The following is a 23,325-nucleotide window of genomic DNA, read 5'->3' on the forward strand; positions in this document are numbered from 1 at the left end:
GTTAGGGCTGCTCTTGGTAAAGGTGCTAAGAGATAACTTCTGTCGTTCCTTCAGTTTTTTTTCTGAGATCTTGAAACATCATTTGGACTGGCTACTTTTATTTGTCATACCTGTATCTAAAATATACCACATTAATTACATTAATTAGTGTAGGTAACTTGAAATTTTGAAGTTGATGATGTCATCCAAATTGGCCAAATAGAATAGAAAAGTAGACCCATGAAGAGTGAAGACATAATAAAATATACAAGTATCCGTACAAGACTGAAGCAGCCAGCCAAGATGGTCTTTTCCTGCAGTCATTTCACCCTTGTTGTTTTGTGGGAGAAACAAATTGTTCCTTCAGTTCTGATTGTGTGTTCAGGGGATGACATGACACCAGCGTGATTCAAGGCTATTTGCGACCTTCAGGGGAATCATGAACAAACCTAACTAACAATGCTATCAGAGCAGCGATAGAGTGGAACAGGGAGTGACAGGTTTTGGCTAACAAAGAATTAAGACAATGTGACAAAATGCAGATTTAATTTTAATATATCACAGTGGTAGTAAAAAGTTTATTGTCCTTTTTATTGGAAGAGACAAAGAGCAGGTCAAATATCTCATAAGGAGTTTACGTGCAAAGTTATAGATTAATTATGACTCGTGCAGTTTATTTAGATAAGGAATATTTAATGTTACGTTTCTGGCACCATTTTTGCAAATAAAATAAAATCATTTATTTACAAGTTTCATTAGGAACAAAAGCACTTGTATATTTTGTAAAATTTTACTGTGTACTTATTTTCACTTAAAGGCATGTCAGTGCCCCTGTAAATTCGTTGGGAAAGCATTTGCCATGTTTATAAATACACAACAAGATAACCTCCGTACGAAGCCCGTTTGGTTAACATGGAGTAGACCAGGGCAAGTGCTATCAGTCTGGCCAGGATCTTGGTGAGTTTTTTGTAGTCAGTATTGTGTAGGGATAGGGGCCTGTAGGTGGGGTCTTTGCCTTTTTTGTATATTAGTGTGTTTGACGCTATGTTGAAAGTATCTGGAAATGTGTTTGTTTTCTTCGGAGTTTCAGTTGAAGTGCCTGTTTAGGAGTAGGGCCTTGTAGGACTCGTCTCAGTAACCATCGGGTGTTCTGGGACTTTCCCAGATCAGAAACTTTCTATTTCTGCTTGGATCTCCTTGGCTGGGATTGGCAAAGTGTCAAAAATGTTTCTTGTGGGGTGGTCTGGGATTCTGAGGTGTATAGTGAAACATAAAATCTGCAAATTCTTTGTTGATTTTGTTGGGGGGGATGCGGTGGGGGGTGCTGGATAATTTGAGATTATTTTGCTCTCTGCTTTCTTATTATTTGACAGTTCTGTCTGCACTTACTCGTGAGGACTTTTCTCAGTTTGTCCCCCTTGTCATCGTATTTGGCCTATGTGGTTTGCTGGAGGAAGTTTTTCTGCCCTTACTGATAACAGTTTGTTGAGTTCATCTTCTCCACAGGTTGGCGAAGAGTCTGCCCCTTTCTCTCTGATCTTTGTCGTTTGTGTTACTTTTTTGCTGCACTACTCTTTTGGTCTGTAGTACTTTATAACTCTCAGTGGAAAAGACAATGGTATGGCCCCTTTAGGACTGCCGTGGTCATTTCCCAGAGGAGTGTAGGGGAGGTGTCAGCATATCCATTCTCCTCTGTGCAGCGAGTGAGTTGTGCACACAGGGAGGCCATGATCTCTGAGCCACTAAACAGTGTTAGGTTTAAGCATCAGTGTTGAGGGTCAGGTGACGGATTACTGAGGTTGAGTTGCAGAGTACAGTGGTGCATGGTCAAGGATAGCTATAGGCTCGATCTCGCAGCTCTTGACTAAAAGTAGCTGTGTCTGCTTCAGAAAGAAGTAATCTCTTGGAGTATGCTTTGTGTGGGTTTCAGAAGAAGGTAAATCCCTTCCCTGTGCTTCGTTGTATATCCACCAAGCCTAGGCCATTGCCTCATTCATGCATTGTTCTGGCAGTATGTCCTGTCCACCCTGGGGGTGGAAGGCACGGTTCATGTCTCTTCTCATGATCATTGTGCCTCTCGCCAATGTGGGGTGGGTTGGGAGGGGGGAGCGGAGGACGAGTGAGAGAGATGCTGAAGTGGGGAATGTTGGGAAATCATTCGTTCAGGGCATAGATATTGGTCATCGGGATCAGCTCTCCTACTATTTGACCCTTTATTAGGATAGGGTATCCGTTCTCTGTGGGAATGGTCATCTCCAAGATGATGCAGAGAGGCTTGTTACTGAATATGGCCCAGCCTCTGCTCTTGGATGAGAAGGGGCTGTTTGGTCCACCCAGTCCCTTATGAATTTGACATGCACTGAGGGGTGAGGTGGGTCTCCTGCAGAAAAGCCACATCTGCTGGATTCTTCTGGAGATAGGTCAGGATTTTCTTCCATTTGTTTGGGTGATTCTGACCATTAAAAGTTAGGAAGATGACTTTGATTTCAGCCATAACAGGCTTTGGGCTGCTCTGTTATGTACACAGCAGGGTGGAAGATGGGGGCGGGGGGAGACTAGATCTATCCAGAATTGTGACTTTGATCAGCTTAGATTTTGTGCTCAAGTCTTTGAAGTGGGGATTTGAATCCACACCCTTCTGACTCAGAGGCGAGAGTGCGACCACTTGGCCAGTGAGTGTTGCTGTTGATACTGCCATGAGCTCTTTAAGTGATTCAGGTAGTCAGACTGAAGTGTGTCAAGCTGGCAGATCAACTGTTACAGCAATCACTTGCAAGAAGGGATGGCTGCGGAGACATTGGGAGGCTTTCCAGGGCACATGATTGGCATCCTTGTGATCACATTCGAGAGCCGGAAGAATGTATCAGCCACTGGGGCAGGGGGTAGGGGTGCGGTCTGCTCGGGTTGCAGGTCTGGAATTAGGAGCAATTAGCTGTTTCATTGTGGTATTCCTGGCCGGCATCCTTTGAGAGAAGCTTAATCTTTGTTATTCTCACCTTTGTGTGGGTACCGTTAGGCAAGGATTTGCATTGGATCTGGAGCATTTGGGTTCAAGTGGCTGCCTGGATCATGATGTCACCAGAAGTCAACATATTTATTTAAATTTATTCAAAATGGTGGACAATGGAATGTCATATGAATGTGTTAAATATTTGTTGGCTAATATCGCCAACAGGAATTTCTAGGCTTTGGTCTCAAAATGAATCACTAGGCTTTAATCTCAAAATTATAATATAGTATAACAATAGCTCTTCATTACAGTAACTGCCATGGAGTCTTATAATCTTTATTAGAAGATGGCTGCCTACGTTGCCTTGACCTTGTGTTATTTACCATCTTGTGCTTGGAGCCAGGATCTGATGTATTTCTTTGAATCCCACAAGAGAAAGAGTGGTGTGTTTAGGTTCACAGCATGAAACTTGGCATATTTGAGACAAGGAATACTGTTCTTTTGTCGTTTCTTAGGGGCGTAATCAAAAAGATGGATGCTGAGCCAAAGGAGATATTGGGAGGCCTGGTCAAAGAAGTGGGTTTTTAGGAGGGTCATAAACGATGAGAGGGTGGTGCAGAGGAGATGGGGTTTAGGGAGGGAATTCCAGAGAATGGGGCCTAGGCAGCTGAAGGCATGGCTTCCAGTGATAAGGTGAAGAAAGGGTTTTTAAAAATTCGTTCATAGGATGTGGGCGTCGCAGGCGAGGCCGGCATTTATTGCCCATCCCTAATTGCCCTTGAGAAGGTGGTGGTGAGCCGCCTTTTGAACCGCTGCAGTCCGTGAGGTGACGGTTCTCCCACAGTGCTGTTAGGAAGGGAGTTCCAGGATTTTGACCCACCGACGATGAAGGAACGGCGATATATTTCCAAGTCGGGATGGTGTATGACTTGGAGGGGAACGTGCAGGTGGTGTTGTTCCCATGTACCTGCTGCTCTTGTCCTTCTAGGTGGTAGAGGTCGCGGGTTTGGGAGGCGCTGTCGAAGAAGCCTTGGCGAGCTGCTGCAGTGCATCCTGTAGATGGTACACACTGCAGCCACTGTGTGCCGGTGGTCAAGGGAATTAATGTTTAGGGTGGTGGATGGGGTGCCAATCAAGCGGGCTGCTTTATCCTGGTTGGTGTCGAGCTTCTTGAGCGTTGTTGGAGCTGCACTCATCCAGGCAAGTGGAGAGTATTCCATCACACTCCTAACTTGTGCCTTGTAGATGGTGGAAAGGCTTTGGGGAGTCAGGAGGTGAGTCACTCGCCGCAGAATACCCAGCCTCTGACCTGCTCTTGTAGCCACAGTATTTATATGGCTGGTCCAGTTAAGTTTCTGGTCAATGGTGACCCCCAGGATGTTGATGGTGGGGGATTCGGCGATGGTAATGCCGTTGAATGTCAAGGGGAGATGGTTAGACTCTCTCTTGTTGGAGATGGTCATTGCCTGGCACTTGTCTGGTGCGAATGTTACTTGCCACTTATGAGCCCAAGCCTGGATGTTGTCCAGGTCTTGCTGTATGTGGGCTCGGACTGCTTCATTATCTGAGGGGTTGCGAATGGAACTGAACACTGTGCAATCATCAGCGAACATCCCCATTTCTGACCTTATGATGGAGGGAAGGGTCAATGATGAAGCAGCTGAAGATGGTTGGGCCTAGACACTGCCTTGAACTCCTGCAGCAATGTCCTGGGGCTGAGATGATTGGCCTCCAACAACCACTACCATCTTCCTTTGTGCTAGGTATGACTCCAGCCATTGGAGAGTTTTCTCCCTGATTCCCATTGACTTCAATTTTACTAGGGCTCCTTGGTGCCACACTTGGTCAAATGCTGCCTTGATGTCAAGGGCAGTCACTCTCACCTCACCTCTGGAATTCAGCTCTTTTGTCCATGTTTGGCCCAAGGCTGTAATGAGGTCTGAAGCCGAGTGGTCCTGGCGGAACCCAAACTGAGCATCGCTGAGCAGGTTATTGATGAGTAAGTGCCGCTTGATAGCACTGTCGACGGACTCCTTCCATCACTTTGCTGATGATTGAGAGTAGACTGATGGGGCGGTAATTGGCCAGTTTGGGTTTGTCCTGCTTTTTGTGGACAGGACATACCTGGGCAATTTTCCACATTGTCGGATAGATGCCAGTGTTGTGGCTGTACTGGAACAGTTTGGCTAGAGGTGCAGCTAGTTCTGGAGCACAAATCTTCAGCACTACAACCGGGATGTTGTCGGGGCCCATAGCCTTTGCTGTATCCAGTGCACTCAGCCGTTTCTTGATATCACGTGGAGTGAATCGAATTGGCTGAAGACTGGCTTCTGTGATGGTGGGGATATCGGTAGGCGGCCGAGATGGATCATCCACTCCGCACTTCTGGCTGAAGATGTTTGAAAACGCTTCAGCCTTGTCTTTTGCACTCACGTGCTGGACTCCGCCATCGTTGAGGATGTTTACAGAGCCTCCTCCTCCCGTTAGTTGTTTAATTGTCCACCACCATTCACGACAGGATGTGGCAGGACTGCAGTGCTTTGATCTGATCCGTTGGTTGTGGAATTGGTTAGCTCTGTCTATAGCATGTTGCTTCCGCTGTTTAGCATGCATGTAGTCCTGAGTTGTAGATTCACCAGGTTGGCACCTTATTTTTAGGTACGCCTGGTGCTGCTCCTGGCATGCTCTTCTACACTCCTCATTGAACCAGGGTTGATCCCCTGGCTTGTTGGTAATGGTAGAGTGAGGAATATGCCAAGTCATGAGGTTACATATTGTGCTGGAATACAATTCTGCTGCTGCTGATGGCCCACAGCGCCTCATGGATGCCCAGTTTTGAGCTGCTAGATCTGTTCTGAATCTATCCCATTTAGCACGGTGGTAGTGCCGCACAACACGTTGGATGGTTCCTCAGTGCAAAGACGGGACTTCATCTCCAAGAGGACTGTGCGGTGGTCACTCCTACCAATACTCTCATGGACAGATGCATCTGCAACAGGTGGATTGGTGAGTTTCCCTCACCACCTGCCGCAGGCCCAGTCTAGCAGCTATGTCCTTTAGGACTCGGCCAGCTCGGTCAGTAGTGGTGCTGCCAAGCCACTCTTGGTGATGGACATTGAAGTCCCCCACCCAGAGTACATTCTGTGCCCTTGCTACCCTCAGTGCTTCCTCCAAGTGGTGTTCAACATGGAGGAGGACTGATTCATCTGCTGATGGAGGGCGGTAGGTGGTAGTCAGCAGGAGGTTTCCTTGCCCATGTTTGACCTGATGCCATGAGATTTCATGGGGTCCAGAGTCAATGTTGAGGACTCCCAGGGCCACCCCCTCCTGACTGTATATCACTGTACCGCCACCTCTGGTTGGTCTGTCCTGCCGGTGGGACAGGACATACCCAGGAATGGTGATGGATGAGTTTGGGACATTGGCTGAAAGGTATGATTCTGTGAGTATGGCTGTGTCAGGCTGTTGTTTGACTAGTCTGTGAGACAGCTCTCCCAATTTTGGCACAAGTCCCCAGATGTTAGTGTGGAGGACTTTGCAGGGTCGACTGGGCTTGGTTTGCCTTTGTCGTGTCCGGTGCCTAGTGGTCCGATGCCGGGTGGTCCATCCGGTTTTATTCTATTGTGACATTTTTTAGCGAGATTTTACAACTGAGTGGCTTGCTCGGCCATTTCAGAGGGCAATTAAGAATCAACCACATTGCTGTGGGTCTGGAGTCACATTTTGGCCAGACCGGGTAAGGATGGCAGGTTTCCTTCCTAAAGGACATTAGTGAACCAGATGGGTTTTTACGACAATCCGGTAGTTTCATGGCCTCCATTACTGATACTAGTATTTTAATTCCAGATTTTATTTAATTAATTGAATTTAAATTCCCCAGCTGCCGTGGCGGGATTTGAACTCATGACTCTGGATTATTAGTCCAGGTCTCTGGATTACTAGTCCAGTAACATAACCACTATGCACAAGAGGTCACAGTCAGAGGAACGGAGAGTTGGGGGAGGGGAGCCTTTAAGGCTGGCGGAGAGAGGGAGGGGCAAGGTCACGAAGAGCTTTAATCACGAGCATGAGAATTTAAACTTGGAGGCATGGGGAACCAGTCCCTCTTGTAGATCAGCAAAGACAGGGGTGATGGTCAAGCGGAAACAGATAGCAGAGTTTCTCATGAGCTTAAATTTACCAAAGATGGAGGATGGGAGGCTGGCCTGGAGAGCATTAGAATAGTCGTGTCTGGAGGTAACAAAGGTGTGGATGAGGGTTTCAGCAGAAGATGGGCTGAGGCAGGGTGGGAGAGGCAGGCGGTTTCAGAGGTGGAAGCAGGTGGTCTGTGTGATGGAGCGGATATGGGGTTGGTAGCTCAGCTCAGAGCTGAATTGGATGCTGAGGTTGCAAACAGGCTGGTTTAGCCTGAGAGTGGCCGGGGAGGGGGGATGGAATTGGTGGTGGCAACTGTACTGAGCTTGTAGCGGGGGCTGAAGAAAATGGCTTTGGTCTTCCCAATGTTAAGCTGGAGGAAATTATGGGGATCAAGCATGAATGAGGATTACACTTAGTGTATATATATATATGGGAGATTTGCTGATGGAGACGTAGGATTTACACTCCAGCTTGGAGTTTCTGCTAGCACCTGTCTGATTTTGTGCTGCTAATTGGGTGGGTTGGTGGGTGCTGGGAATTGTGGTGAAGATTCATTCCATCTGATCCCTGACCACTTGTGCGCACCCCCTATTTTCTACTGTCATTTCTAGTGGAAATGTCTGCCCATTTTTGGAGGGGCACATGCAAATGAGGCAGCAATAATGTAGTGATATAATACCACCTAATTTATACTGAATCATAATCACGACAATATAAAACTGGCATCCAGGGTTGCTAGATGTTGCCTTGACAAAGGAAGTGAATTTACAGAGGCTAGTTTATATATTTGCAAATGTTATTTAGACCATGGAGACATAGAAGTTTACAGTACAGGAGGAGGCCATTTGGTCCCCAGCATGCTTGAGCCGACTCTTTGTTAGAGCAATCCAAAACTAATCTCACTGCCCTGGTCTCTACCTGCTCTGTATCTTCCTCTGCTTCAATTATTTATCTACTCTTTCCTTAAAAGATACAATAGTCTCTAACTCAACTACTCATTGTGGCACAGCATTGCATGCTCAACAACTTCCTTCTAATCTCCCCATCACTCTCCTAGTGAAAATTTTAAATTAACCCCACGTTACTGACTCTCCAACCAGAAGAAGTAATCTCTCCCTATTCACCCTATCAAAATGTTTGTAATTTCAAAACCCTTTATTAAATCTCCTCTTTGCCTTCTCTGCTCTGGTGGAAATAGTTCCATAATCTTAAATCTCTGTCTCTTCATAACTGTAGTTTCCCATCTCTGGCCTCATCTTGGTGAACCTATGCTGTCTACTCTCTATAGATTTAATGTCCTTTCTATAAGGATGTGCCAAAAACTGCACACAGAATTTTAATTGTGGCCTAACCAGTGCCTTGTACAAAATTATCATAACTTTGATCTTATTCTATTTATATTGCCCTATTTATAAAATGGTAAACTTGCCATTATGGTCACCCTTGGAACTTTCGAACGAGTGGAAGAGTAACATTTCAGTAACTGCAAAGCAATAAGTAAGCCACACCTAAATCTTGGTAGGGTTGCTTAGTACGATATATGAATGCCTGACTAATGATTATGCTGGATGGTTTTTCAGCATGAATGGCTGCACAGTTTCTGCAGGTCCTAGCGCACCTACTGTTGATGACCATGGGGATCTGTCTTCACATGGTCTAGGTCAGCAGAGGCAGATGCACAGAGCTGTGTCATCAGCTGCGACCTTGCAGTAAAAGGCTGGTACATGCAGGTACAGTAATAGTCCACTGCAGCCTAAAATTTGGCTGCAGCTCCCTTAATCTCTCTCTCCATGTCAACTCCCCACTCATATTCACGGCCACCCCCTCGACCTTGCCAGCTCACGTGGCCTCTCTACTCCCATCATGTCAATCACAGATAAGGCCATCTCTGGTCACTTCCCTGTATCCCTCTCCACTCACACCTCCTCCCCCTCCTAGCCCCACTTCCTTCTGTGTCCACCCCTGGAAAAACCCTTCCCCCAAGTCACTTACAATGACACTTTCAAACAGCATCTTTGGCCCTCCATTCATCACGACATTTCTGCTCAATCACATCCTCATCTCCACCTTTGATGTCCTTGTCCCCATTAAAACCACTACTCTCTCTCACCCTGGTCGTTCCCCCTGGTATGGTCCTCATCTCCGCTCCCTTAAATCCAAGGGGCGCAGACTTGAATGTTTATGGCGGACAACTGGTTTAGCCATTCATCACCATATCTGGCTGGACCACATCTATCGGGTCCTGCTTTCCTCTGCCAAAACTGCTCACTATTCCAGGAATCTTTGCATTCCAGGATTATCATGTCTTCTTAAACCCCTCTCCCCTGCCCCCACCTCCCCCCACCCTCACCCCGAACAACAAGTGCGAGGAGCTCACGGACTTCTTTGTCACTAATATTGAGACCATCCGTTAGCTGCCTCTGCCGCTTCCCTCTCTTCCCCTACCCCACCAAGCCAAACATCCACTAAAGTTCTCGCCTGCCCTAGCCCTGAACACACATCTTTTTCTAGTTTCTTTCCTATCTCCCCTCATGCCCTCTCCGAACTCATCTTGTCCATGAGACCCACCTCCTGCTCCCTCGACCCTATTCCCACCAAACTGCTGACCACCCAACTTCCCTTCCTGGCCCCCAAGTTAGCTGATATTGCTAATGGTTCCCTTTCCTCAGGTACTGTCTCCCTCACATTCAAATCTGCTGTCATCACCCTCCTCAAAAAAAAACACCCTTGTCGTTGCAAACCACCGCCCCATTTCCAACCCCCCTTTCCTCTCCAAAGTCCTTGAACATGTTGTCGCCTCCCAAATCCGTGCCCATCTCTCCCGCAACTCCATGTTTGAATCCCTCCAATCAGGTTTCCGCCCCTGCCACAGTACTGAAACGACCCTTATCAAAGGCACAAATGATGTAACTGTGATACAACTATGTAACTGTGACCGTGGTAAACTATCCCTCCTCATCCCTCTCGGCCTGTCTGCAGCCTTTGACATGGTTGACTGCACCATCCTTCTCCAACGCCTCTCCTCCGTTGTCCAGCTGGGTGGGACTGCCCTCGCCGGGTTCCATTCCTATCTAGTCATAGCCAGAGAATCACCTGCAGTGGCTTTTCTTTCTGCTCCCACACCGTTACCTCTGGAGTTCCCCCAGGATCTATCCTTGGCCCCTTCCTATTTCTCATCTACATGTTGCCCCTTTGCGACATCATCCGAAAACACGTCAGGTTCCACAAGTACACTGACGACACCCAGCTGTACCTCACCATGTCCTCTCTCGACCCTTCCACTGCCTCTGATTTGTCACGCTGCTTGTCCGACATCCAGTACTGGATGAGCAGAAATTAACTAAATATTGGGAAGACTGAAGCCATTGTCTTGGATCCCCTCCACAAAATCCGTTCCCAACCACCAACTCCATCCCTTTCCCTGGCCATTGTCTGAGTCTGAACCAGATCATTTGCAACCTCGGCATCCAATTTGACCCTGAGATGTGCTTCCGACCCCATATCCTCTTCATCACCAAGACCACCAACTTCCACCTCCGTAACATCGCCCGTCTCCACCCCTGCCTCAGCTCATCTTCTGCTAAAACCCTCATCCATGCCTTTGTTACCTGTAGACTTGACTATTCCAATGATCTCCTGGCTGGCCTCCCATCTTCCACCCTCCATAAACTTGAGCTCATCCAAAACCCTGCTTCCTGTATCCTAACTCGCACCAAGTCCTGTTCACCCATCACCCCTGTGCTCGCTGACCTACATTGGCTCCCGGTCTGGAAACACCTTGATTTTAAAATTCCCATCCTTGTTTTCAAATGCTTCCATGGCCTCGCCATTCCCTATCTCTGTAACCTCCTCCAGCCCTACAACACTCCGAGATCTTTGCGCTCCTCCAATTCTGGCCTCTTGCGCATCCCCGATTTTAATCGCTCCACCAATGCCTAGGCCCTAAACTCTGGAATTCTCTCCCTAAATCTCTCCACCTCTCTACCTCTCTCTCCTCCTTTTAAGATGCTTCTACCTCTTTGACCTCACCTGCCCTTATATCTCCTCACGTGGCTCGTTGTAAAATTGTGTTTGCTAACGCTCTTTGGAACGTTTTACTACGTTAAAGGCGTTATTTAAATGCAAGCTGTTGTTGTTGCTGCAGTGCTGACCTTTGAGGATGGTACTATGGAGTGGCGTAGAAGGCAACCCCGCACGCAGGCACTTCACACGGCACCATATACTCTGGACATGTATCTCGTTCCTTCATCGTCACTGGATCAAAATCCTGGGACTCTTTACTTAACAGCACTGTAGGAGTACTTTCACCACATGGACTGCAGCAGTTCAAGAAGAAGGCCTACCACCACTTCTTAAGGGTAATTTAGGGATGGGCAATAAATGCTGCCCTTGCCAACGACGCCCATATCCTGAGAATGAACAAATCACTTCAACTTCAGCAGCCCTTAAACAGTAGGTCGGGTTCTGGACTGCTCTGGCACTTGTTTACAGCCTCATACTTGCATCTTGGATTCACTTTCCCTTCATTTCCATCTGGGACTTCTTAATCCCCTGCATCTCAGCTTTGGTAAAAGCTGCTAAGTGGATTGAAATGCCTTTTAAGCAGATCTTTTTGCCCCCTTTATTGTGACACTCATGTTTAATTGTCCCTGTCCTTTTAAATTTTATTTCGGCACAATTTTACTCTTCCAGCACTAGTTTCATTTCTAGATTGTCGGAGTCTGCACCTAGAGTTGTGAATAATTATGCAAATGAGCTTAGGCTGGAGGATTGAGTGCTATTTGTACCTGAACTTTCAGAAGGGATTTGCAGTGGTTCTGAGCCATTTTGAACTGACCATGGAGCTCTAGTAGCCCCTGTATTACAGCCTCCTGCACCCCCATCCAGTGTACTCAAGGCCCAGTCTCTGACTGTTTTGAGGCCCCAGACCTCATGAGTAATTCTAAATGGTAGCCCTTCAACTCGCTCCTAGTCTTCTGAGCCTACAGCCTTCCACACAATAACCCCAGAGAGGCTACCACCTGGAGCTAGGCTTATCACTCCTTCGGAGACCAAGTCCTGAGTTCCCCACTTTCTGACTCATTTGTATGTGTCCCATCAGCTCTGCCTCTACTTCGAACCTGGTTCGTGTTGCCCACCACCATGCTGTGTATCCTGGGCTTTAAGAAAGATTGAGTGTATAGGTGAAGGAACATGTGAACATTAAAACAGATTGAAACAGAAATAAAAGAGAGAGGTGATACAGTAAAACAGTAACAGGAAAAGATTCAGAAACAAGTGAACAGATAGTCACCACAATGAGAAAAGTAAAACAGGAAAACAGATTGGCACACAGAGAACTAGAGGGAGTAAGAACAAGAGAGATAGTTGCAAGAAGAGAAAGACAGTTTTGTTTTTACTTTTTCTTGGGCAGTGGCAAGAAGTGGTGCCTGGTATACCTCCCCTGTCATCATAAAACAGTATATCATCTGACTTAATGTAAGCAATGCCATGGGAGATCCGTTAGTTTGTTCTAAAGTTACAGAGCACTGAAGCTTTGAAGTTTTTTTTCAAAATTCCGGTGAACTCAATCACATTGGATGATGCACCTTCCATTAGCTAATAACAAAAGCTGTATAGCTTACTTGTTGTAAGGGCCCTTGCCCTTCAGTAAGTAGACTCAGGAAGGCATTGGTTTAAATGTTATGGAATTACAAGCCCAGTTCTGGATGATGTGGTCTCCCAGACTGCCACCGAGAATGGTTGATTGTGGAGATGTGACTGAAACCTTTCGGCCTCAGCCCCTCCACCAGAAAGCAGGTACAGAGGAAGTGCTACGCACAGTGAGTGATCTTCAGCTGGTTCTCGTGCATTTTGCTGTAGGTGGTGGTGCGAATCATTTCTCCTCTGTTGATTGTCACCTAGGTCTTTTTCCCAGGCCACCTTCAGATTTCTGTTTTGTCATGGAGGTGATCATGGTGTCTATGGAGGTCTACAAGGAAGTAGAGGAAGAGTTCCAGAGGAAGTTAGCTCATGCTGAAATCTACAGTTATAGCGAGATTCTGAAATTAGTGCCTGATCTGGAGGTGGCAATGTCGATCGTATTGGGTGAAGTGAACTTGGCTAACTGGTGGAACGACCTGATCTGACTGTGGAGGAGTTGGCCTAGTCTGGTGACTCCTTTCTCACCCCAAACCCTGAATCTGTTTGAGTTGAGTGCTTCTGGGAGTTTACCATATGCCAGATTGGGGAAGGTGCTGCCAGACCCAAAGTGACCTTCAGAGAGCTGCCATCCTCCTTCCAGGCTGAGAGGGTTAGTGTGACAATGGGGTACCTCTGGATCCTCACCTCTCTCCAGATAGCACAAGTGACATTCCTGGCAGGCACGATGGCACAAATACCCATGAGTCAGTGCCTCCTTAATTCAGTTTCCTTAAGGAGAACTTGGAGGTCTGAGCCCAGAAAAGTTCTGTGTTGTTCGACTGTGCTTGGGTACCATTCCCTGCTGCTTTACTCGGCTGCATGCTGTAGACATTATTGACAAGTATGATAAAAAGATTAATGAGACATGCAGTGAGGCTATCTGAGAGTCAAGTGAGTGAAGGAAGCTCTGCTCCTTCCTTACCTGTTGTAACTAGTCTGCTGCTGAAGTGTGCGGGACTGTCATTATAAATGCTGCAGTCCAGTTTCCATACACTGCAGCAGCGTACGAAAATGACTACTGCAACGGGTATGCAAATGAGCGGACCCAGGATACCCTCATGTAAGTAGTTCTCTTGACCACTGTTGACCGCCATTTTTTTTAATGGCGTAAAAGAGGCACAACTCACCGCGTAGAAATTCTCCCCCTATAACTTTACTTCCCCTTCTCTCCCCAATGCTAAACCACCTCCCTGGAGGAGATAGCAGACCAGCATAAGAGGAGAAATGAACCAGCTATAGTAATCCACCCACAGACAGGCAAGGACACTTACTAGTAGGTCAGAACTCCATGTTCCACAACCCAAATTAACCTCAGGTACTAAGAACAAACAAATTACTTCTACCCGTAAAGCTTCATAGTGTCTAGTACAAGCATAACACATCAAGAAACTTCACTGCATTAATGTACTCTCCCTGCAAGCACTGTGTAATCAAAATAGCATTTATGTGAAATGAAAGTACTTGAAAACACAAAAAAATGCACAGAATTGTACACTTGCAGGGTTAATTGTATATAATAAAAATCTGCAGAGGCAACCACAAAGTGCTAATCAAATTGCTCTGTCAGTTAAATTGTAGTTGTAACGTTATTGATGATCAACATCAGTAACAGAGTAAATTATTCAGAAACAATTTTTCAGCAAGAAGCAAGTGTTTAAAGCAGCTGTCACGATTTCAGCTGCAGTGTTGTGGCAGCCAGATCAGGCAAGTAAATAAATAACACACAGTGGAACTTCCATTATCTTTACTCAAATTATCCAGCATCCTAATTATCCACTGGAATTTTTGCAGACAAAACTGTGCCCAAGATGCTGAAACTACCTAATTGTTATTGTTTTATTTGTATTTCATCATCTTTTCTTGGTGAATAAAACTGTTTAATGCTTCTTTTATTATTTGTTCAATACTTGTCTCCATCCAGTGTTAAAGTTTTTTCTTTCTTTCTTTCTGTCTGTCGATTTAGTTTTTTTGAGACATAATTTACAAATTCAGCAAACGCACGGTATAACTGCAGAACTTTGAGGCTCAACTGATTTATTCTGAACCTTCATTTTTCTCCTTCAGTTACAGTTTTCTGAAAGATGAGGATGTTTTGCTGAAAATGTATTGCCTCATCTTCAGTCCAAAGTTGTTAGAAAGGCAGCAAGATTAGACCTTTTTTTGTGCTCTTCATATGCTGAAGCTGGTATTCCTCAGAATGTATACACTTGTCCTTTTGGCAAAGTACACTTGTTTGTGGCTCTGATATGTGCAACAGAATAATAATAATGTATATTCAACTATTTTATATACAAAAAATTCTGGTGAAAAAAAGCACCAGAAATTCTTGTTAGTGATGTAGTGAATGCTGCTTAATATTCTTCTGCCTGCTGTTTTAGAAGCATTAACACATTTATTTTAAATGCATTAAGCACATCACAAAAGGTAATGTTGAACCTAATATATTTTGAGCAAACAATCACAACTTTTTGGGCTTTAGTGAGTTTGAAGTTTTATTTAGACTTCATTGTTGCTTTAAACTGGTAAAAATGCATAATTATAACATAAATACATTCATCCCTTATTTTCTCCTTTTCAGAGGGGCGTTTGCATCTCCAGGATATCCCTTCCATAACCAGCAGAGGGCACCTGGAGCCCACCCCAGACCTGGTAGTGGACTCTTCCTACTACAGCAACTTTTATCAGCCGTCTCTCTATCCAGCTTACTACAACAATCTTTACAACTATCCCCAGTACCAGGTGGCGGTGGCAGGAGATTCACCTGCTTCTGACGTAGGCTCGACACTGGGAGGGACAACTGTGAAAAACAGCCTTCGGGGCCTCTCTGCATCATTAGTGTCTGGTCAAACAGGAAACCAGTGGCAGGTAGGATGGACACTGATTCCCCAGTGCCTAAATATTATTATTATTATTGTTATTTTGCTATGGTGTATGGTTATTAGAACTTTTGTATAAGTTGATATTTGCAGCAATAACATAATCCAGTGAAATAATGATTGTGTTAAAAACAAAGGTGTTTTGGATAGGTTTGTATAAGGAAACTTTAGGGCACTTTTCCTGACATGTGCCCTCAGGTAATGCTCATTCCTTAGCTACATGGGTGAGGAGAAAGGGGATGAAACCTGTTAGGTCTCTGGCCTTTTATGTTCCTTGGGATAGCTGGGGCTTCCCCTGAGGAATGCGGCTGGGTCTGTAATGGACCTAGCCGCGTCGTTAGGATGTAAATGTCTTCAGGTCTGCTCCAGCAGCAACCTGAAGTCTTGAGGCCAACACTATGCCCACAGCTGTAGGCCTGCATCTGTGTTCTATTTCTTCCCCAGTTTTATGGCGCTAGGCCCTACCGGGGCAGGCCTGCGCCAGGAAAATGTGTTGACGGCATAAACATAGCTTATTAAAGGCTCAGGACACCAAATTTAGCTGCTTTTTGCCTAAGTTGACACAATACTGTTCATGGCGGGGGTGGGGGGACCAGGAAATTTGTCCTTTATGTTTCTTAACATGTAAATTTTAAAAAGGTCCTTATAACCCTTCAAATTAAAGCATTTACTGTTAATTTAATTTCAGGTAATTCAGTTTAGTTATATTAAACAATTTCTTCATTAATGCAGGTGTCCAATGTACATCTGTTCATCCTGTTGCCCCTCTACTTCAATGTTATTTTTTTTTCTCCCCTTGTTTTAATTTATATTTTTCTCTCACACACACCCCTCCCCACTGTGCCATGTGCTATCCTATAACAGACGGTGAACAGGTAACCTGCTGTTAGGCCTCTTCAGTTAATACAAGGAAGGGTGTGAGAGCAACTTGTGGTAAATTGCCTGTCGGTTTCCCTTTGCCTCAGGCTCTCCCCCTGACTGAGGGACTTCAGATTAAAAACTTATAATGTGAAAATTCATGGCAGGAGCTAATGTTCTGCCACTCTAAGGCACGGAGCACCAACCAGCTGTGTCACCGCTTCCTCATTGTTTCAGTAGTGAATGTTTGACTTCAAATGCCCTGTACGTTAATCAACATTTCAGCATAGAACCCAAGCAGCCTAGCTGTACCTGAGTACAGATGACCTGCTATCAGTGTATTGATTTGGAGTTAAACCAGAACTTACAAACTGAAACACCATGATAATTTGACACCTTTTAGCGTTCCTGTTACTTGCTTTAGACTTGTGGATCCAGAGAAGTTTGTCTGTTAAAAATAATTTGAGTTTATCAGATCTTGCATTGTATATCTGGAACAGAGAGTTTATTTATATTGCATATATTTTAATTTTCAGAGAAATGAAAGTGATGAGAAGGTAAGAACTCATTTTTCCCCCATTTTATTAGTCTCTGCACTGCAATTTTTTTCCCCCTCCAAATTTTTTTAACTGCTTTCAGGTCTAATACCTTGGTTCAGTTTTTTTGCTGATGTGCTTCAGCTCCAGACTAATTTTATGTTTCCCCTCATTTTGTGCTTGTTTTAATCTTGTCTTTTACTAATGTTCGCCTGGACAGCATTTTCTTGTAGCTGGGATATACTGTACATGATTTCAACATCGTGGTTCCTCCTTGCATTAGCTGACAGGATAATGGCATTCATGTATTGAGGGAAAAGACTTTGCCAAAGTCTGTATACTGCAAGAACATAGGTCATATAAATATTATAGGGAACAGCAGGCCCTGTATACATTATGGGTGAAATTTCTGGCAGGGCCGCACACACTTATCACAGGGCTTATCAGAAAATCACAGGCATTGAAAAATTCTGTCTTGTATATCCATAAAATTTATTTTATTATGAGTTTCAGGAAGAGATATGTCTTACTGAATTGGATTAGATGGTTGGTGGAACTGGCTGCTAATCTGAATTCTGGGCATTAGAGTCCTTCAGAAACAGTCCTGCTGATAATGCCGTTGTTAAAATAGCAGCCAAAAAAATTTCATATGCACATACATGTGTGCTAAGACTACACATCAAAGAGTTTCCCAGAACAGTCAGATTGCTGCCACCCCAAAAGGAAGGGCACACATTGGGAGAATTGTAACAAAAATAATGCAAACAAAATGTTCAAGCTTTGTCAAATTGTACAGGACTGTTGGAAAAGAATTAATGGGCTGAGGCAATTGGCGAAAAACAAAATCCAGCGCAATGTTCAAGGGAAAAAGACATGATTGTGCTGATAGACCACTGAAGAAGTCTAACTTGACCAGAGGAACAAGTCGTGAAAATCTTCAAAATTGTACCTGACGTCAAAACATCTACCCCGGACTCACATTTGTCGAGTAAGTTCTAATTACATTTCCTTTTACTATGACTTTCAGTACTATACAAAAAGTCAGAAAAGCACATAAATATAACATACAAAGCACAAAAATCGAACTGTAAAATTTCTAAATATGTGTAAATCATCCTCTTTAGTACTTTAGTAAGTGTACCCTGCACCTCAGTGTATGTGCATAAAACTAACAGTTTGTTTATTGCCCCCTTTTTTTTGTGTTCACAGGTGATTCACAATCAACTAGCTCCAGTCCATCTATTGTAGAGGCCATGACTATTTTGAAGAGCACTGGATGCACCAGGGGCCGTTTCCAAAGGGCTTCCACTGAAATTACGGCGGGAGAGCAGGAGAACCCCACAGCAGTTCTCCTCTCAAGAGTCCAATGACGAGGGAGAGTTGTCTTCTGCAGACAAGGGACAAGGAAATGTTTCCATTCAGAGAGGATATTCCAGAATCAGCTGCTGAGCAGTTGGAAAGCCAGATGGTGTCAGATTCTCTATAGGGTTCACCGGAAGTTTCTCAAACCTTCAGAAGGTTCAGCATTCATAAAGACAGATACCAGTCTTCTTGCACCACCCGCAGAAACCTAGAACGTCGCATTGGACAGTATGAGCCTGCGAAAACATTCCATGGATAGTGTCCATGCGAACACTAACATGAGGCTGTGTGATATTATGCAGTTGAGCTGGGCACGATTGACTGAACTCCCTGGTCCAGCCGCTCGTCATAATTGCTGCGCTGCACTATTGATATGGCAGTAGATCTGAATCGTGTATTTTGAGCCCTATTTATTTTTTTCATGTCTTTGGTAGCCTCTTTTCCTGTTCCAGTCTTTCAAACCCAGTTCACGTGAAGGTTGGACCCTCCACCATGGTGACCGTTCACTTCCTGGTGTGTTAATTAGAAATGTTTCTGGAATGTCCAGATTTGGTGCTTTTTTCTCACGGGGGTACTGACAATATTACATTATTAACGTGGAGAAGGCCCTGCTACAATGTGAAGTCGGCTTGTGACACATAAAACAGTTTGCCTTTTCTCTATATTGATGCCTGGAGTCTCCCAAGCACCAGTACAGTAGAGCTAACTAGTTTTATTTCCATGTTTGAGTATGATATAATTCAATTCTCATCCTATTGGCCAATGTTCAGCTACGACCTGGACTGAGAAATAAAAGTCGGTAGAATTTCCACAGGAGATCGAGAGAATCCCCACGGAAATTCTACACCAGTGAGTTTGCCAAGTTATGATTTGAGAATTGCTGCATGGCTAAAGCTAATTGAATTAATGAAGAGAGTCAGAGGATAAGCCATCAATTACAGTAGTGATTTATCAAGAAACTGGTTGGTCATGAACATAGTTTTAGTGGAAAAAGAAGACTTGCCTTTTACGTTCTCAGGACAGCCCAAAGCGCGTTACAGCCAATGAAGTACTTTTGAAGTGTGTTCACTGTTGTAATGTAGGAAATGTAGCAGCCAATTTGCACACAACAAGGTCCCACAAACAGCATTGTGATAATGACCAGATAGTCTGTTTACTTAAGTGTTGGTTGAGGAATAAATATTGGCTAGGACATCAGGGAGAACTCTCCAGCTCTTCTTCAAAATAGTTCCATGGAATCTCTTACATCCACCTGAGAGGGGCAGATGTGCCTCGGTTTAACGCCTCATCCAAAAAACAACACCTACCGACAGTGTAGCACTCCCTCAGTACTACATTGGAGTATCAGCCTAGATTTTGTGCTCAAGCCCCTGGAGTGGGACTTGAACTCACAACCTTCATGACTCAGCAGCAAGCGTGCTGCCACTGAGCCACGGCTAACACCATGGTATAACTTGTTTGAAAATGCATTATGTCAGAGGCCTTGGAGATGATTCATTAAATTGTCATAAACAGAGTTTCAGGGCTGCATAGCATTGACAACAAGATCGCCAGTGCAGTGGGCTAATAGCACAGTAAAATATTGCCAAAACTTAACGCCTTTACAGTAATACCGTGAAACAATAATTGGTGCAGAAATTAAGCCTACAGTGAAAGATTTGTAAAGTAGATTCTAAAATGTGGATCTGCCTAGTTGGGTTTTGTGGTAGGAAACTTCCTTATCAAGACTGGGGCCCTGAAAATCCACAGATCTTTCAGTGCACTCCTGGTGTAAGCTGGCCAGGACTGTGCCGGAAGGCCCACAAATTAGGCTGGAACCTAAATATGCCAGGATCCTGGCCTCTGCTATGAATTACCTAGGGGGCCTCTTTGGGATGGAACCTCCATCTGCCCCAAGTATAGTCCACTATGTCAGAGCAGTGCGGCCGGGGGAGGGGACTTCCAGGGAGGCGAGTTTCCTCAGCCCCGGCTTGGGTTCCGCTAGGCGGCCAGTACACTGGGAGGAATGAGGCGTACTGACCATGCCAGTGGTGGATGTGGAACCCACTTGGGGGTCTAGGCCTGGGTCCTGGCCTGGAACCCTGAAGACAAAACCTGGTTGTGTTCTGAAACCGGCCCCCTTTACAATAGTTAGCCCTGCACACCTGGCATATGCCACCTCTTAGAAATCTTCGCTCAGCATTACAAATCCAATATAGTCAGAATGATGCTTAGGAGGAAGGAAGGAACTTGCATTTTTATAGCACCTTTCACAACCTCAGGACATCCCAAAGCACTTTACAGCAAATTAAGTTCTTTTGAAGTGCAGTCACTGTTGTAATGTAGGAAACGCAGCAGCCAATTTGCACACAGCACAGTGATAATCTGTTTTAGTGACGTTGGTTAAGGGATAAATATTGGCCAGGACATAAGGGAGAACTCCCTGCTCTTCTTCAAATAGTGCCATGGGATTTTTTTACGTTCACCTGAGAGGGCAGACATGGCTTCGGTTTAATGCCTCATCCGAAGGACAGCACCTCCGACAGTGCAGCACTCCCTCAGTACTGCACTGGAGTGTCAGCCTAGATTTTGTGCTCAAGTCTCTAGAGTGGGACTTGAACCCACAACCTTCTGACTCAGAAGACAAGCGAGTGCTACCACTGACCCACGGATGACACTGGCTTAAACTATAGCCCTTATCGAGCAGTCCATTGAAGTTCTGAAGCAACGATTCAGATGTTTGGACAGGTCTGTTGTCTTCCTTCAATACAACCATAGAGACTCTTCTGTTTCATCCTGGTATGCTGCATGCTGCATAGCTTTCCTGTGCAATGAGGATTGCACAAATTGCCATCACAGGAGAAGGGATTTCAGCATTATAAATGACAACATAGAGGATACCGTTTATTGAAGAGAACTTTTCAATGACTAAATCGTATCCCCACGTGTTAAGTCATTTCAAGCATGTGTCCCAGTTCTTCTGCACTACAAATAACAACATTGGCCAACTAACAAAACTGCTAGAAATATTGCATCCCATTCCAAGGTCACAAGCCAAAGCAAGAGCACTCTTTGCACACCTGCAATGAGTATTATGGATTTATGGGATGCAGAAAGGCCTGCCTGCTTTTTATCACCCTGGTGTGTGCCCCTGGCGTCTGACTCTTCTACCCATTTCTGCTTCTAAGAGGTGCTTCCCCAATGGCAGCAATGTGGAAGAGGCAGGCTGCTGAGGCTCAAACCAGGGCTTTTGAGGGACTAGGGGTTGGTGACTTTTGGGAGCTCGGGCGTGAAAACATCCAGCTGTAGGCTGCAACAACTCAGTGTCTCCTGGGGCAGTCTGGCCCAGCTTGCTTTCTTGCACCAGGACATGCATTGGTAAAGGGAGGAGTCAGAAAGCTACAGATGTATTACCATTTTCATTCCCACAACACGACTGCCCCTCCCAATGAGCTTCAGTCCCAATGATCTGTGGGAGAGCAGACACAAGGAGACTACTCAGTTAAAGTGAAGCCTCTATCCATTTAAGCCCAGGGCCTGCATGGCTCCAGTGTGACCATCCCTGAGAGTTGCTATTACTGTTGTCACAGATGTAGACGTAGGCTCAGCTGCAAAGGGCCCTGAGGTGACCACTTGCACCATAGTTGACTGCAGAGTTGTACCTTGTGTCGCCCTCTTGTAGGAAAGCTACTCCTGTAATAAGATTAGGAAGTGGGTAAATATGTACTCTGTGCAAAGGGCTTTCAATCCTTGGGATCTATGAGCCAGCTTACCATAGTGTGCATGATGACAGGAAGAGGCAGCAAATGTGGCCAGGAGGGAGAAGTAATTGTGAGAAGAGTAGCAGCCTTTGAGTTTGTGAGTGAAGGCAGAAAGGAAATGCAATGAAGTGTTCCCTGCTGACTTATGGATAACCACGGGAAATATAGGAGTTGATTGAAGGTCGGGTCATGCGGGGCTGAACCAAAAGAATGAGCAATGTGACAGGGAGCCTTGTCTTGGCACTCCTGGTCAGGTCATTAAATTTCTTTCTACACTGTAGCCAGATCCTGGTGTAAATGCTGCTCGCAATCACATGCCGTGCCACTTCTCACCATGTCCGTTCACCAATTCAACCTGCCAAGGGGAAGAAGACGTCCCTCCTGTCAATAACTTGCTCCACCAACCTCTCCAAGGCGGTATCTGAAAACCTCAGGGTCCTGTTGGAAATCTTCTTGCCCCCAGACATCTTCCTGCAACTCCACAATGTTTCTTCCCAACTTTGGCCACAGAAAAAGACACCTCCCATTTAAGCTGCGGCAGCCCATTAAGAACCTGCAACAGCACCAGATTTCCAGCCCCCAGTCGATGAGCTGCCTATGGTAAGCGTGTTTCAAGCTGGCAGCTCGTCTACCTCATGCATATGAGGAGTGACCCAGACGATGGACAGGTCCCCCTTTGGCTCCATGGGTGGCCATTCCTTTTGCCCCACTCTTCTCCTGCCAGTTTTACAGGGGGAGATCAAAATCACCCACCAGTACTTTCCACTTTTTGTTGAATCTGTGCACGTATTGCAGCCTTTCAAACATTTCTTTTAAGGTTGCCGCTTTGTTGAAAGTTTGTGTAATATCCGTTTTTTGCCATACCATGTCACTCTTGAATTTAATATATGTTTGACTATGATTTGCAAAGCAGACAAGGATCATCAAATTCCGGTGGAAACTTCAAATAGGAATTTTGCTGAAGTTTCAAAACAGGTCTAAATTTTCCAGGGTTGGTAAATTGGCGTGTATCCCAGCAGGGTGGAAGTTCTGTCCACCCCAAAGATGTGCTCTTTGACCTCAGTTGATCTTACAGCCCTTGGGGTTATTGCCATGTTGGTGTCTAGCTGAAATGGGAACAGCATTTTGCTGTGACTGGCCATGGAGGCTTTGCCAGTTAAAACAATTGAAAGGCCCCCATAGCAACACTGGATGCCAGGGACTAA

General features: G+C 45.3%; 1 protein-coding gene across 1 annotated transcript in view; it reads left to right on the plus strand.

The window, feature by feature from the left end:
* Window positions 1-23,325, plus strand: part of dmrt1 (doublesex and mab-3 related transcription factor 1) — a 99,462-nt gene that overhangs the window by 32,278 nt on the left and 43,859 nt on the right. Inside the window, exon 4 of the mRNA XM_067982326.1 lies at window positions 15,327-15,487. Within this exon, the coding sequence (XP_067838427.1) occupies window positions 15,327-15,487 (161 nt within the window). The remainder of the gene's footprint in view (window positions 1-15,326; window positions 15,488-23,325) is intronic.

This window comes from Heptranchias perlo, chromosome 4 (assembly GCF_035084215.1).
Source record: "Heptranchias perlo isolate sHepPer1 chromosome 4, sHepPer1.hap1, whole genome shotgun sequence".
Classification (NCBI taxonomy): domain Eukaryota; kingdom Metazoa; phylum Chordata; class Chondrichthyes; order Hexanchiformes; family Hexanchidae; genus Heptranchias; species Heptranchias perlo.